General features: G+C 45.2%; 1 protein-coding gene across 1 annotated transcript in view; it reads left to right on the top strand.

The window, feature by feature from the left end:
* LOC309550108 (proteinase-activated receptor 1-like) overlaps positions 1-17,492 on the top strand; it is a gene marked incomplete at both ends in the record, with an annotated part of 70,330 nt that overhangs the window by 17,699 nt on the left and 35,139 nt on the right. Inside the window, one exon of the mRNA XM_082250564.1 lies at positions 7,462-7,482. Coding sequence (XP_082106690.1) covers positions 7,462-7,482 — 21 coding nt within the window. The remainder of the gene's footprint in view (positions 1-7,461; positions 7,483-17,492) is intronic.

Below are 17,492 nucleotides of genomic sequence, written 5' to 3'. Positions count from 1 at the left end.
ACTTTAAAACAGTAGGAATCGCAGTAATACAGCTGAAACAGAATTTCACATTCAAATGGACAAAAAGAGCATTAAGATACCTGGGTACGCTCATACCAGCCAGACCAGAGCAAATCTTTGAACTTAATTTTATTTCGCTATTGACGGAAATTCGTCTTAAACTAGAGAAATGGAATACAGGCTTACACTCATGGTTTGGTAGGTATAATTTGATCAAAATGTCCATACTACCTAGATTCTTATATTTATTTCAAACACTACCTATTAAGATCCCAGCTTATTATTTTAAACAGATAAATTCAATATTCATTAAATTCGTCTGGGCACATAAGAAACCCGGTCTTTCAAGACAGCTACTGACACTACCAAAAAAATTAGGGGGAGCGTCACTACCAGACATGCGTAAATATTTTCAGGCTTCTCAACTAAGAAGGCAAATTGACTGGTGTCGACATGGGGACTCCAAATTATGGGTACAAATAGAACAGGCATTTTCCCCTATCCCCCTAAATAGAGCACTTCGGTGCTATGACTATCTTCCGATAGAGGTGAGGAAACATCAATTAATAGGCACGATGTTACAAATATGTTCACAAATCAGTTTTCAGAAATCTCTCTCCTCACGAGATTCGCCATTATTCCCAGTGTTAGGGAATCCAAAATTTATGATGGGTTTAGAGGCACAATCTTTTAGATCTCTTAGAGCAGGGGTCTTCAAACTATGGCCCTCCAGTTGTTCAGGAACTACAATTCCCATCATGCCTAGTCATGTCTTTGAATGTCAGGTTTACAATGCCTCATGGGATGTGTAGTTCTGCAACAGCTGGAGGGCCATAGTTTGAGGATCCCTGTCTTAGAGAGACAGGTCTTTTCCAGGCCTCTCACTTCCTGAGAGAGGACAAATGGCCAACATTAGAAATGTTGGTAAATGAGGCGGATATCTTTAGACTCCCTTTCTGGAATGCATTGCAACTTTCTCACTTTTTACGCTCAATTCCTAACCCTCAGAATTATAATCGCCAAATGACAACCTATGAAAAATACTGTACAGATACAGGAAGCTTTACACATGCGTTATCTAAAATATATAATCTGATAAATATATCTGAAGAGCAGTACCAATTGCCCTATTTGGATAGATGAGAGAGGGAAATGTCTAGAGTGTTCTCCCCCAGAACAGAGACAACAGATGATCAATTCGGTCTTTAAATCTTCGATATGTACTAAATATCAAGGGACAAATTTCAAAATTTTAACAAGATGGTACTACACCCCGCATAAGCTACACAAAATCTCAGTAAATAATTCTGATCGGTGTTGGCGGAGTCTGGAGGAGGAGGGCACGGTATTACACATATTTTGGGATTGCCCTAAATTGATAGATACCGGAGGATCCAGCTTTTTTTTCCTCCTACAATTAAATAACATACCAGGTAAAAGATATAGAAAATCGGTGATATGTCAACTAGCAAATGTGGCTAGATCATGTATACCTCTTAACTGGAAAAAACAAACACCACCAACAATAGCAGGGTGGATCCAGAAAATAGAAGAAATAAATAAAATGGAGGACTTGGTAATGTCAGCACAACATAAAAGGGAAAATATACAGAGACGTGGGGAGCATGGAACCTATTTATCCTTTCGAAAGAAGGGGAAGTTCTGCTTGGAATGTGACTCCTGGATCAGAAACAACACAAAAAGTTAAGAGACACTAGAGTCAATAGTATCTGGACATGACAAGAGAGAGAAGAGAGAGATTTTGTTTCTTCATTGTTAGCCTTTTGTTTCTTTTTTTTTTTATGTTGGTGGGTTATTTTGGTTAATGCTTATAAATAGAAAAGATAGGGTAAGTAGAAGCTGTCTAGACCGAGAGAAGTAGTAGATTACAGTAAGGGTAAGAAGTAGAGAGAGATTAGATGAAGGTTAAGAGGAGAAAGAAGAACCTGTTCGTTAGATAATCGTATTGAGTATGAGGAAATAAGAAACCTATACTGATTGTTAAACCATATGAATATATGATGCTACGATTTTTGTTTATTACCTCTGGTTGATTGTACAGCTTATTACAAACCCTTAATAAAAAAATTATATTTGAAAAAATAAAATAAAACAGTAGTAATCAGAGAGCCCTGCTCATTAGAACTATACATACTAAGAGGAAGGGTCAGGAAATACAAGTGGTAATAACTGTGGGGAGATGTGCTGATGGATAAACTAAATGTACAGTTGTTAGGTAGGGGCCATTTAGGCTTCCCTGAAGAGATGTGTTTTCAGGGATCATCTGAAAGTGGACAAAGTAGGAAATAGTCGGACAGATTGGGGTAGAGTATTCCAGAGGATGGGAGAGCCATAGGAGAAGTCCTGGAGGTGAGCATGGGATGAGGTGACAAAGGAGCTAGAAAGCAGATGGTCCTGGGAGGAACAAAAAGAACGATTTGGTTGGTATTTTGAGACCAGGTTAGTGATATAGCCAAGTTATGGATGGCTTTGTAACTTATGGTTAGTATCTTGAATTTAATTAGTTGGTTGAGTGGTAGTCAATGGAGGGATTGGCAAAGAGGGGTAGCAGATGCAGAGCAGTTTGTAAGGTGGATAAGCCTGGCAGCAGCGTTCATGATTAGCTGAAGGGGGGGGGGGTAGCCTATTTAAAGGTAAGTCAATGCGGAGGGAGTTACAGTAATCAAGATGAGAGATGACACGGGAGTGGATAAGAAGCTTTGTGGTGTTGTTGGTTAGGAAGGGGTGTATCTTGGAGATTTTGTGGAGGTTGAAGCGGAAAGCTTTGGACAACGACTTAATGTGGGGTTGAAAGGATAGTTCAGGATTACACCTAGGACCTTGGGGAACAGATTGATAGTTGAGCTGTTGATTTTGACAGACAATCAGGGAAAGAGGAACTTGGGGGAGGAAATATTATGAGCTCGGTATTGGATAGGTTGAGTTTGAGGAATTGATGTGACATCCAGGCTGATATGTCTGTTAGTAAGTTGGTGATGCATGAGGAGACTGATTTGGGTGTCGTCAGCGTAGAGATGGTATTGGAAGCCAAAGGAGGCTATTACCTGACCCAGGAAAGGGGGTGTATAGATAAAAGGAGAGATGCCAGAACAGAACCTTGGGGGACCCCAACAGAGAAAGGGAGAGGAGAGGAGGAATTAGAATTGTAAGTAATGCTACGGGTGCAGTTGGATAAGTAGGATGAGAACCAGAAAAGAGTATAGTAGCAGAAACCAAAGGCGTGGAGTTTTTTGAGGAGGAGGGGGTGGTCCACAGTGTCAAAGGCAGCAGAAAGGTCCAGAAATAGGTGTACAGAATAGTGTCCTTTGGTTTTGGTCATTAGTTGATCATTTGTGAGTTTTAGGAGAGAAATGTTGTGGCGTGTTGAGAGCGAAATCCAGACTGAAGGGGATCAAGAAGGTTGATCTTGACAAGGTGGTCACTCAGATAGTTGTAGACCAGACATTCAAAGAGATTGGATAAAAAGGGGAGCAGGGAGATGGGGTCCAGGGGCAGGTGGTTTGAGGGACGTTAGTGAAAAGTTTATCAACCTTGTCTATAGTGACGGGGTTGAATGAAGGAAGTAATGATTGTACCTGTGGACATGGAGTGTTAAGTGGAGAAGGTATCTTTACAGCCCAGATCTCCGCACAAATTGTATCAATCTTATGTTTGAACTGATTAGCGATCTCTTGGGCAGTGAGTGAGTTTGTGGGGGAAGAACAAAGTAGGGAGTTAAAAGTAGAGAAGAGTTGACGGGGACAGGATGATAAGTAGTTAATGTGATAAAATAGGTGAGTAGGCAGAAATCTTATTTTTGGTGGGCAGATTTATATTGATTGAAATCTTTCTGAGACTTTGTATTACGCCACAGGTCCTCAAAAACACAGCTATGTTTTTGTCAGACGTCTGGTGTCATCTGTTTGCCAAGGTTTTTAGGGGTCGAGCCTGATTCTATGTGTAGTGAGGGGGTCCAGTGTGTCCAGGAAGTATGACAGTGAAGTGTTTTTGACAGAAGTGGCTAAGTTGGGGCAGGATAGGGATGGGAGTTTGTCATAGAGGTGGTCAGGAGCAGAGTAGAGAAGAGAAGGGTTGAGGTGGCGAAGGCTTCTATGGTTAATTGTTAAGCAGTTAGAGGGATTGGTGGTGTAAGAGAGTGCAACTACTAAGGTAGTGGTCAGGGAAAGGGAAAGAATTGTTGGAGAGAGTGCATCGAGTGCATAGGTGGGAGAAAACAAGTCAAGGTCAAGGATGTTATCATCAGAGAGAGAGTAGAAGCATGGAGTAGCAGGAGTGTTAGTATTAATAGAGATGTTGAAGTCACCCAGAATGATTGCGGGAATTTCAAAAGATAGAAAGTAGGGTAGCCAGGCAGAGAAGTCATCAAGAAAGGCTGATACTTGTCCAACGAGTCGGTATATCACAGCTATCCTTCGAGAAACTGGAGAGAATAGACAAATGCAATGTGCCTCAAAGGAGGAGAGTGACAGAGAGGGAGGTGGGTGAAGTACCTGAAAGGTGTTATGTGGGGCTAGAAGGATTCCCACTTCCCCTCCCTTCCGTCCACTGGGTCTGGGGCAGTGAGTCCTGAGAGGGCCACTATGGGGGAGGGCAGCAGGAGAAGCAGTGTCAGATTCATAAAGACCCATTTGGTGATAGCTTCATGAGTCAAATGACCCTTTGCTGGTGGTGTTTTTTTACACATCTACAAATATTTTGATATAGAAGAGGAGGATATTTCTTTTTTTCTCTTTTTTCCTATTTTGCACATTGGACTTTTCCTATTTTACACATTGGACTTTTTTGCTGTCATACTTTTTTTTATGTGATGTAAACCCTTAAATTTGGTGTTATCACTCTCACTCTCTCATACTGGTCACTGGAAGTTCAACATGACACCTCATGGCAAAGAACTCTCTGAGGATCTTAAAAAAAGAATTGTTGCTCTACATAAAGATGGCCTAGGCTATAATAAGATTGCCAAGACCCTGAAACTGAGCTGCAGCATGGTGGCCAAGACCATACAGCGGTTTAACAGGACCGGTTCCACTCAGAATAGGCCTCGCCATGGTCGACCAAAGAAGTTGAGTGCACGTGCTCAGCATCATATCCAGAGGTTGTCTTTGGGAAACAGACATATGAGTGCTGCCAGCATTGCTACAGAGGTTGAAGGGGTGGGGGGTCAGCCTGTCAGTGCTCAGACCATGAGCTACAGCATCAAATTGGTCTGCATGGCTGTCATCCCAGAAAGAAGCCTTTTCTAAAGATGATGCAAAAAGCAAAGTTTGCTGAAGACAAGCAGACTAAGGACATGGATTACTGGAACCATGTCCTGGGGTCTGATGAGACCAAGATAAACTTATTTGGTTCAGATGGTGTCAAGCGTGTGTGGCGGCAACCAGGTGAGGAGTACAAAGACAAGGGTGTCTTGCCTACAGTCAAGCATGATGGTGGGAAAGTCATGGTCTGGGGCTGTATGTCAGGGTGCCAGGAAACCAGACGACATGAAAATGCAAGAAAAATAAAGTAGTTTATTTATGCAACAATAATAAATGCATAGCAAGAGAGAGGAGCAAAATCAAGAACAGCCAGGGTCAAGTTCAGAAGCAGGTAGTCATCCAAGCTGGGATCGAGTCCAGGAGCGGGTAGTCATCCAAGCCGGGAGCGAATCCAGAAGCGAGTAGTCTGCCGAAGCCAGGTCGTCAACCGATGCGGGATCGTCAACCGATGCGGAATGAGAGCCAGGAAGGTCATCAGCCAAGCCAAGTCATGCACAGAGAAAACAGAGAACAGAGGACTCCTAGCAGTGATGCACCTTGGAGTACAAACGCAAGGGCAAGGTCTGAAAGCCATCAGGAGATATACAGTATATAGTCAGGTGTGCAACATCATCACTGAGCGACACCCAGGCAGCAGACACGTGATAATGCAAACAGAGTTTATAAGAGACAGCAGTCTGCACATGTCCAAGATGGCTGCCAACAGAAAGGCAAGGTAAGACCTTGACACTGCATGAGAGCTGCTGCCATAACCCTGGTATTGTTTTTTACAGTCGGCAGCTGGCTTCTTTGCTACCTGGCTGTTTCCAGACTCATTTCTTTCAGAGTCACTGAATCGGGACAAGCATGCAGATCAAAAAAATCTGAACAGCGTCATCACTCCTTGATTTGCATACTTGGCTTCAAGTCTCCGGCTTGCCCTTGTATTATTGGAGCCACCCTGCACTTTGGTAGCTCAAAGAGTGTAAACAAGACCACCCCGCACTGTGGCAGCTCAGAGAGTGTAAACAAAGCCACCATGCACTCTGGCAGCCCAGAGAGAGTAAACAAAGCCACCCTTCATCCGAGCAGCTCAGAGAGAGTAAAAATAAAAGCCACCCGACGCTCGTACAGCTCAGAGAGAGTAAACAATGCCACCCTGCACTTGGGAAGCTCAGAGAGAGAGTAAACAAAGTAACCCCGCATCTGGGCAGCTCAGAGAGCGTAAACAAGGCAATCCGTATTGGGGCATTTCAGAGAGTGTAAACAAAGTAACCCCGCGTTCAGGCAGCTCAGAGAGCGTAAACAAGGCTACCTCGTGGGGTTAATTTGTTTACACTCTCACACTGAGTGTAAATAAAACCAGCCTGCGTTCGGGCAGCTCAGAGAGTTTAAACAAGGCCAGCCCGCACTGGGGCAGCTCAGAGAGTGTAAACAAAGTCACCACATGCTCGGGCAGCTCAGAGAATGTAAACAAAGCCACCCTCTGCTCGGGCAGCTCAGAAAGTGTAAGAAAAGCCACCCTGCACTCAGGCATCTCAGAGAGCGTAAACAAGGCCACCCCACACTGAAGCAGCTCAGAGAGTGTAAACAAGGCCACCCCACGCTCAGGCAGCCCAGAGAGAGTAAACAAAGCCACCCTTCACTTTGGCAGCTCAGAGAGCGTAAACAAGGCCTCCCCACATTGAAGCAGCTCAGAGAGCGTAAACAAGGCCACCCCACACTGAAGCAGCTCAGAGAGTGTAAACAAGGCCACCCCACGCTCAGGCAGCCCAGAGAGAGTAAACAAAGCCACCCTTCACTTTGGCAGCTCAGAGAGCGTAAACAAGGCCTCCCCACACTGAAGCAGCTCAGAGAGTGTAAACAAGGCCACCCCACGCTCGGGCAGCTCAGAGAGAGAGTAAACAAAGCCACCCTTCACTTAGGCAGCTCAGAGAGAGTAAACAAAGCCACCCGGTGTTTGGGCAGCTCAGAGAATGTAAACGAAGCGAAGGCAGCTCAGAGAGCGTAAACAGGGCTACCCCACGCTCTGGCAGCTCATAGAGTGTAAACAGAGCCACCCCGTTGAGCTATTTAAAGCTGCACAACTTATTCATCTCATCTCAGGACAATATTGTTATTCAGGGAAAGGGCAGGGGAGGGCTTTAGAAGTTTTCATTATGTAATTTCAGCTCCAAATTCATTGTTGTTGTTTTTTTTCCAGATGAACGTTTTGCTTATGAAGGTAAGTTTATTTATGTTAATAAATAGTTAATAAAGTATGAAATTAATTTATTAACCAAGTGAGTAATTATTAATTAATGACAATAATAATAAATAGTTAATTAAGTAACAAAATGTAGTCCTGCCCCTTGGGAAGTGGCAAAGTGAACACACATCCTCCTCACTTCTGTGGCCCTGAACGTTGTCCAACCCACTTGACACTATAGGCTCAGACATATTGAATGAGTAGACACTACTGGATTGGGGTAAAGAATCAAATTTACTTGTCTTTAACTTGTAGTTGAAAGAATGAACAAACAGTTTTAATAAAAAAAGATCAATAATACCAAAGTGATCCTGAATCCTCAACCCCCGAATTGTATAAGATTCAGCACTCAGGATCTAAGAGAGCAACACAAAGGCATATATATATATATATATATATATATATATATATATATATATATATTGCTATATAATTGAGGATTAGTATATCAGTAATCTGTCAATTGACTACTCAAATATAATGCGAGAGTGACCACGGAAATCAATGCTTTACCGTAATAAAGAATAACTCCAAACATTACTAACTTAACTCAGTAACTCTATTATCCTGAATCTAGGCTATGTATCAGAGTGCACTCTGTATCATATTATCCTATAGGGGGTCCCCTTTACTTCAGATTGCAAGAGTCTCCTGAATGAGCAAGGCCTTGTTAGTCCTCGCCGGCAAAGGTATCCTTAGTCATCCCAAGGGAAAGTATTTGTAATCCACGGTAAAGGCGATGATCCAATGTAATCCACCATAAGAGTAACGGTTAACTGTAATCCAAACTAAAGAGGAAGATAGGTTCCTGTGCCCAAATGACTGGTACCCAATCTAAGAAACTGGAAAGGCGGGGTGAGACCTCCTGATCTGCCACGCACTATTCAGCACTGCAGTGTCCTGTGGCAACCAGTGTATTACTAATGCAGCCTCCTGTTCAAAGCTGCGTTGCAAGCCTACCCTGTCTCGGTCCAGTAATTACAGTATATACTTCAGATCGGATCTCTCTCACCCAATGTGATGATTTCCGTGTCCCGCGGTCCACACCACCAGCGTCCCGCTCTCCTCAGAAGCACTCGCAGTCTCTCTGAGCGTTTCTCCATCCGGTCTGCCACCGAGCTCCGTCCGCACACCGCTCTCTCCCTCCGGTGTCTTTCCACTGGGCCTCCGGCCTATCATTCTCTGCACTCCGCGGCAGCTCTTTCCCCCTCCTCACAAAGCACTGTCCTCGAGGCAAGAGAGTGAATCTTGGTCCCGCCCCCTTCTTATAGACACTCCCATCTGCCCCTGCGAGTCCCAATGCTCCCTGGGAGGAAAGTCCTGGGAGGAAAGTCCAACAAACAGGACTACATCTCCCAAAACTCAACAGTCTGTTGCCTTGCAGAAACTTTAATAGTAGAAACAGAACAACCCTAAACAACTCCAGGTGAAATCTGCGACCAGGCTACAAAAATATAAAAAAATATGTTAATAAATAGCTAATAAAAATAACTGTACTTTTCATGTAACATCCTATATATACAATACTATATCATGTAATCGCAGCTATCTGGGCCTGTGTCCTAATGTTTTAAAGACTGGGATGGAATGTATCCATTCAGGTTCATGGGGCATCCTCTGGCTAGGAACAAGAGACAACGCCACTCACAGAGACAACGGACAGTAGAAGGACAGTAGAAGGTTGACACTTTTCACACAAATTTGGACACAACCACTCAGGCTGCTCGTAGAGCGTGAAAAAGGTCAACCTGTGCTCAGGCCACTCAGAAAGAGTAAACCAAGTTACCCTGCGCTCGGGCTTCTCAGAGAAAGTAAACAAAGTCACCCTACACTCAGGCCACTAGGAGAGAGTAAACAAAACCACCCTATGCTCAGACCACTCAGAAATAGTAATCAAAGTCACCCTACACTCAGACCGCTAGGAGAGAGTAAACAAAGTCACCCTACACTTAGGCCGTTAGGAGAGAGTAATCAAGGCCAAACTACACTCAGGCTGCTCTGGAGAGTAAACAAAGTCACCCCTCACTCAGGCTAGTCAGAGAGAGTAAACAAAGTCACTCTGCACTCAGGCCGCTAGGAGACAGTAAACATGGTCATCATGCACTCAGGCTGCTCAGAGAGAATAAACAAAGTCACCCTACACTCAGGCCTATAGGAGAGAGTAAACAAAGTCACCCTGCACTCAGGCCTATAGGAGAGAGTAAACAAAGTCACCCTGCACTCATAGTTGCCAACATTTAAAAAAAATTTCCAGGGACACTTTGCAGCACAGCTATCAATTACTTACCACACCCACTTCCCCGAAGCTCCGCCCACTCCGCATAATTAATCTCCGCCTACTTATCAGATTATAGGGTCTACTTCATAAAGAGAGAATTACAGGAAATTGAAAAGGGAATTGAAAACTTAAGGCCAAAGTAGCAGAGTTGGAATAATTCTCCCATTCAGCTGCACTACTTCTGCCTAAAGTTTAAAATTCTCATCACAATTCCCTGCAATTCTAAAGTGTGAAATGTGCTCTGGTGTGACCATAGAAAAAATGTAATATGGAAATATAAATAAAGTGCAAGGTGTAAATAAGTACGATTATACTATCTGGTATAATTAGGTTTTATCGTACTTATTTACACCTTGCACTTTATTTATATTTACATATTACATTTTTTGTATGGTCACACCTGAGCACATTTCACACTTTATTCACCTGTCTTTGAATTCAGCCCTCTATGGGGTGATAATTTTCATTTACATAAAACAATGTAGCATCCTTTCCTTCCTAACACATTACCCAGTCCATACCAGTATAGATCCTAACACATTACCCAGTCCATACCAGTATAGATCCTAACACATTACCCAGTCCATACCAGTATAGATCCTAACACATTACCCAGTCCATACCGGTATAGATCCTAACACATTCCCCAGTCCATACCAGTATAGATCCTAACACATTACCCAGTCCATACCATCCTAACACATTACAGAGTCCATACCAGTATAGATCCTAACACATTACCCAGTCCAAATTCTGCTCCATACCAGTATAGATATCCAGCATGAGATTTTTCCCATTGAGGATTGAGGTCTGTTTTCATTTTTTTGAGCAATATATATATATATATATATATATATATATATATATATATATATATATGCACACACATACACATACACGGATATGTACACACATTTATCTAGAGCTAGAAAACTATATATATGTATCAATTAACAGGTGTATAAATTATATCTATAAAAAAACATTACTGATAGTAGTAATTAATGGAGTGTGAGGCCTCCAGCTTGTCGGAAGGTGCTCTGCCTCCCCCTGATGGCGGATTTTGGAAAGTGCACAATGCTGACACCCTGCCTTCGGTGACACGTTAAATTTGCGACAGGTGGGAAGAGTGAGTGGGCACAGAGAGAGAGAGACAACCTGCTGCCAGAACTACAATTCCTAGCTGGGGTGAGAGTGACACTGTGTGGCACAAAATTAAAAAAAAAAATTTTTTTTTTTTTTTTTTTAATGATTTACATTGTCCCTGATTAACAGGGACACTGTAAAATACCCGGGACAGGTTCCTATTTGCCGGGATTGTCCCGGGAAAAAACGGGACAGTTGGCAGGTATGTATGGCTGCTAGGAGAGAGTAAACAAAGTCACCCTGCACTCAGGCTGCTAGGAGAGAGTAAACAAAGTCACCCTGCACTCAGGACTCTAGGAGAGAGTAAACAAATGCACCCTACACTCGGGCCATTCAGAGAGAGTAAACAAATGGCGCTTTTCCACTGCATGGAACCGAACGGTTCGGCACGCTTTTGTGCTTTTCCACTGCTGGTACCGCATGGTATAGTGTAGGAACGGTTCGGTACGGTACGGTACGGTACGGCGGCGCTTTTCCACTGCATGGAACCGAACGGTACGGCACGGTACGGCTCTGAAAAAACAGTACCTACTCGATTGTGGTTCCAACAGGTACCAAACTGGTACCATATCCCACAATCCTTTGCATGCAGTCACTACTAGCCACTGATTGGTCAGAGAATCCCACCCACCCCGTTGTTATCCCACCCACTTAACTTTAGTACTACTTTAGTGGAAAAGCAAACCATACCGTACCGTACCGAACCGAACTGTTCCAACACCGTACCATGCGGTACCAGCAGTGGAAAAGAAAACCGGGCCAAGCAGGGCCGAGTAGAGCTGAGCCGGTAGTTGCAGTGGAAAAGTGCCAAAAGTCACCCTGCACTCAGGACGCTCGGAGAGAGTAAACAAAGGATGCATCTGATGTCCGGACAGTATTTTTATTCTGGGCTGGAGAAGGGGGGGGGGGGCGGTGGACTTAATTTTTAAACCTGTAATTTCAACTTATATTTCTATATGATTTTTATATCCATAAGGAGGTTTTAATTATAGTGATAAGTTCCTGCATGTTAAAGTGAAATTCCAGCCTAACACCAACTTCTCTTAAAAATGTTACCTCCGCCTACCTCTCCTGCCTACCCTGTACAAAAAACATCTATATACTTACCTTTTTTAGTCTAGTCCAGTCACATGATCCCCCATCTTTGGCTCCCCCATGTCCTGGAGCACTTCACAGAAGCTGGGAATTCCAGGACCCGTGATGTCACCCCTAGGCTTCCATTGCCCAGCAGTTTTTGGTTCTCCCTCCTCCCCCCTGCAGATTCTGCTTACTGATACAGGGAAGCTGGAGCTAGAGCTGAAGCTGCTGGATCACATCTCCAGACTGGACCGGACTAAAGAATGATAAGCTTACCATCTTTTTTTTCACAGGGTAGGCAGGGGGGAGGGACATATAAGAATAGTTAGCAGGAGCAGCCAGGGCCGGTCCGAGGCGGGTGCTTAGGGTGCAGTGCGCCCAGGCGCCGCAAGGTGGGGGGCGCACTATCCTCTCCCGGCTGCAAGTCTCTCACTGCAGCCTCGCCTTTCACTGAAAAAATACATTGGTTATAGCTGCTCCGCCTCTCTGCTGCCTCCTCAGCCAATGGGAACACAGTGGACACGCCCCCTTCCCCAGCGCGCCTTGTTTGATATCTCAGCAGGAGATGCCGACCTGGAGAAGAGAGGAGAGGAAAGTACACTGCCTGCAGTGTGGGACGGGCTGCAGCCTTTATAGAAGAAGGTGAGCTGGGGAAAATAAACTAAATGTATTCTTGTCAGTGCTTCCCCTGCTGAGGAGGGGGGAGGGCTGTGTTTTCTCTTCCTGTCTCTGAGTCTGTTTTTTCTGTGTGAGTAGCAGTGCACTGCTTCTGGAGGGAGGATATGCTCTAACCTTCTCCTCCAATCTCTACTGCACCTCCCTACTCCATACCTGACCACCTCCCTCTCTTCTGCATTACCACATGCAATGTCTGTGAACTGCTGGAGCACTACAAGTACCAGCATGCCAGGAAATGGAGGCAGCAGCAGTGTGTTCAATCAGGCAGGCTGATATTTAGATGGAAAGTGCTGGTGTGTGTGTGTATACTGTGTGTGTATACTGTGTGTGTATACTGTGTGTATACTGTGTGTATGTGTGTGTGTGTGTATATACTGTGTGTATACTGTGTATAGTGTGTGTGTATATACTGTGTGTGTGTGTATGTATACTGTGTGTATGTATACTGTGTGTGTATATACTGTGTGTGTGTGCGTGTGTGTGTATATTGTGTGTATACTGTGTGTGTGTATACTGTGTGTATACTGTGTGTGTGTATACTGTGTGTATGTGTGTGTATATACTGTGTGTATACTGTGTGTGTGTGTATACTGTGTGTATGTGTGTGTATATACTGTGTGTATATATTGTGTGTGTGTATACTGTGTGTATATACTGTGTGTATACTGTGTGTGTGTATACTGTGTGTGTATACTGTCTATATACAGTGTGTGTGTGTGTGTGTGTGTGTGTGTGTGTGTGTGTGTGTATATACTGTGTGTGTGTGTATACTGTGTGTATACTGTGTGTGTATACTGTGTGTGTGTGTGTATACTGTGTGTGTGTGTGTATACGTGTATATACTGTGTGTTTGTGTACTGTGTGTGTATACACTGTGTGTGTTTGAGCTTTGGTTTGAGGTGCACACCCTAATGCCATAGGCTGCGCACGCCTATGTTTGTAGTTGTGAGCTGAGGGAAGGGGCGACAGTGGGGGAGGAAGACAGGACAGAGGGAGATGCCAGGTGAGAGTTCCAGCTTTAAAAAGGCAAGCACATGACAATGACAGATGATCAGGTGAGGTGGGAGGTGTAAACATTGATGGGATGGATCGCTGAGTGTAGTATAGCAGCTGCCTCTCCTTACAATCTTCCTCTCAGTCTGTTACTGCAAGCAGGCTGGGGGCTGCTCAGAGAGTTCCAGTCCAGCCCCTTTTTCCCATGCGGAGCTGAGGAGGAAGAAGTCTCATGGCATGTGTGTGAGTGACTCGGCCATGCGATCCCACAGCCTGAGCCTGCTGAAGTTTTAGTGTATGCTGGCAGTTTGTGACACTGATTAGCAGAGCCTGGGAGGGAGGCAGACTTTACCAGGGGACATATCTCAGTCCCACACTGACAGATGAATTAAAGTGCCTGCCTGTGTATGGGCTGATCACAGTGTGATCACTGGGTTTGATAAGTTACAGTCAGACCATGTAATGTACACTACACATACACTTCCATAACATGACGGTGATGTCACATTACCTTTATGGAAGTGTATGTGTAGTGTACATTACATGCTCTGACTGTAACTTAGACTGAAGTTTAATGCATAGTAAAACGTTTTAGGCTTATGGAAGTGTATGTGTACTAATAATGCGCATTGTACTGCACATTCACGAGCATATGGGGGGGCAGCAATTTTTATTTTGCCTAGGGGCCAAAAATCCTTGCACCAGCCCTGGAGAGGAGGAGCCATACAGAGGAAGCAATGGCTTTGCTCTCTACTGCAGCCGCCTACTTTCTCTGTACGGCTCCTCCTCTCACAGGCGGAGTGCATTTGATGTCACTCCGCCTGTGAGCCAGGACTATGGAGGCGCCGTTCTCACAGTGACATCCGCAGCCCCGCTGAGATGTCACACAAGAGCTTTACACCACAGAGCCCGGCACCACAGAGCCCGGCACACCACAGAGGAGCCAGGAATCAGGACAGGCAGCCAAGAATCAGGACCAGCAGCCAGACCCCAGGACCAGCAGCCAAGAATCAGGACCAGAAGCCAGCCCCAAGGCCCCAGCAGCCAGACCCCAGGACCAGCAGCCGGAATACAGGACCAGCAGCCTAGCCCCAAAAACCAGGACCAGCAGCCAGGAATCAGGAGGACCAGCAGCCAGACCCCAGGACCAGCAGGCCAGCCCCAGCAGCCAGACCTTAGGACCAGCAGCAAAGCCCCAGAAGCCAGGCCCCAGGACCAGCAGCCAGCCCCAGTACCCATTATTTAAGATAAGTGAAGTCTTCTAGTCTTGGGCCTGGGCATCAAAGTGCTATTAATATAATATTGTTTATTTTTCTATTGTTCGGTGACACTCTAATGTAGTCTCTCATCGGGGATGGAGGGGACTCTTTCTATCAGAGACTCTCCAATAGTCACAGAGAGGGCTTCTGTAAGATAAACCCCCCTCCAGGTCCCATTAGACTCCGTTGTAGTCTCTAATGGGGCCTGGTGGGGGGTCTTTCTAACATAGACTTTAAAATGCACACAAAGATGACCTCTGTTCGAAAGACCCCCCTCCAGGTCCCATGATACAACCCCATTGTAGTCTCTAATGGGGCCTGGTGGAGGCTCTTTCTAACAGACTCTCTAACAGAGGCCCTCTCTGTGTTCCTTGGAGAGACCCCCTCCAGGTCCCATTAGGAAAGGGGAGGGGTTAGTAAGATGACCACGCCCACACAGGGGGCGCCATAAATATTTCTGCACCCAGGCGTCTGTTACCCTAGGATCGGCCCTGGGAGCAGCTGGTCCATAAGGGGGACCTAGTTTGGATGTGTGGATGCATGTGGGGTGCCAGACTCTTATATTTCTATGAGGTTTTTTTTTTAAGCCACATGATTAGAGCCTGAGGCTCTAATTGGCTTGAAAAAGGTTGGGCTCGGGGCGCAGAGCACTGCGCCCGGAACCCACCCACTTGTTACACTAGCGAATCAATACTCGCTATTGTCTACTGGCTTCTCCTCCTGGCCAATCAGAACAGACAGGGAAGCTGCGGAGGGCTGAGTGCGGGGGACCATAGGGGTGAGTGTGGGGGGAACCATGGAGGAGTGAGTGCAGGGGAAACTGTGGAGGGCTGAGTGCGGGGGTGACCGCGGAGGGGCAGAGTGCAGGGACACTGTGGAGGGGCAGAGTGCGGGGGCACCGTGGAGGGGCAGAGTGCGGGGGAACCGCAGAGGGGAAGTATGTGTGTGTGGGGGACAGTGGAGGGGTGAGTGCAGGGGAATCGCGGAGGGGCTGAGTGCGGGAGGACTGTGGAGGGCTGAGTTGAGGGAGGGACTGTGGAGGCCCTAAGTGCGGGGGAACCCCGGAGGGGCAGAGTGCGGGGGAACCCCGGAGGGGCTGAGTGCGGGGGAACCCCAGAGGGGCTGAGTGTGGGAGAACCGCGGAGGGGCTGAGTGCGGGGGGAACCGCAGAGGGACAGAGTGCGGGGGGGATCGCAGAAGGGTGAATGCGGGGGACCCGCGGAGGGGCTGAGTGCGGGGGGGACCTGGAGGGGGGGGGGCTTGTTTACCAACCCCCCCCCCCCCCCCAAATGTTTAGCACCAGCTGCCACTGATAGTTAGTGGTAAGCTTTAATTCTACTTGTATTGAGTTCAATACTTTACTTCTCTACAACATCAACTATTCACATTGCACTGCAAAAATCTCCCCTCAATAGCACATTATACTGTATCATGCCATTGCAATCAAAGATGGAAAATAATTTATCAAACTGTAATAGCAAATCGCATCAAACAGCAACAGAAATATTATACGTAATGGCACTTGATATAATCCAGATTGTCCTGAAAAAGCAATTCATATGAACTCAAACTGCATATGATATCGTACCACTTACCATAGCACAATATTTGACAGAGCAGCTCCTTCCGGGTCTTTCCATGTCCAGTCGCTCTCATAAATAGATGGAAAACAATCTGCAAATTGGTCTTTAATCGGAAGATCGAACTGACTCAGTATACAAGTCATCTCTGGGAGTATTGAAGAACAATTTATTGATGATATTAAAAATGGGTTGCCAATATTGGAAACATTTGGGACATCGCCACAGCATGTGAACCAGATCACCTATTGAGGTACAACTTCTAAGGCAATTAGGGGAATCTCTGCATCCAAATGTATATAGTCATGGCTGGGTCCTGTATTCTCTTTAAAAGATAAACAACTGAGTGAGCCATTTAGTGTTAGAGTGGAAGTAAACCTCCTATCGTTTTCAGCCAAGGAAGCTGCCATCTTTTTCTCTGTTTAACCTTTAACTGCCATGATGTTGCACATGTGATTGGTTATGATGACACCAGCCATTGTATGGCTTCACAGTTTAGTTGAGAGCACAACCAATGTGACAGTTAAATTCCCTGCATGTGTCAGGAATGTAACTGTTTTTTGATACTGTTAATTCAATATGCTTACTTCCACCTTAAGAAGTATGGTGTTCCTTTTTTTCCCCAGAATTGTGTCTAAAGTTCCGTTCTCACTTAGCTTTACAGTGGAGAACTGTATTAGGTAGGGTTGCACCGATAGCAGCTTTTTAAGACTGAATACGAGTACTGATACTTTTCCTCAAGTACTCGCCGATACCAGTTACCAATACCTATTTTAAAATTTTTTTTTGTTATTAAATTTTTTTATTTACATTTTTTTTAAACACCGTATCTTTTAACTTTTTTTGGTCAACTTTATTGCTATTACAAGGGATAAACAATGTAACAGAAACTGACACCCATACTGTGCTTGTGGACTTCCGTCACTATACGGCTTCCTCCCAGTCTTGAACATAGATATCAGATTTTCCAGCCGC

The sequence above is a fragment of the Pelophylax lessonae genome (assembly GCF_965119305.1).
Source record: "Pelophylax lessonae genome assembly, chromosome: 1".
Taxonomy (NCBI): Eukaryota; Metazoa; Chordata; class Amphibia; order Anura; family Ranidae; genus Pelophylax; species Pelophylax lessonae.
The sequence above is the reverse complement of the archived record's forward strand: the minus strand, read 5'-3'. Positions and strand labels throughout refer to the sequence as shown.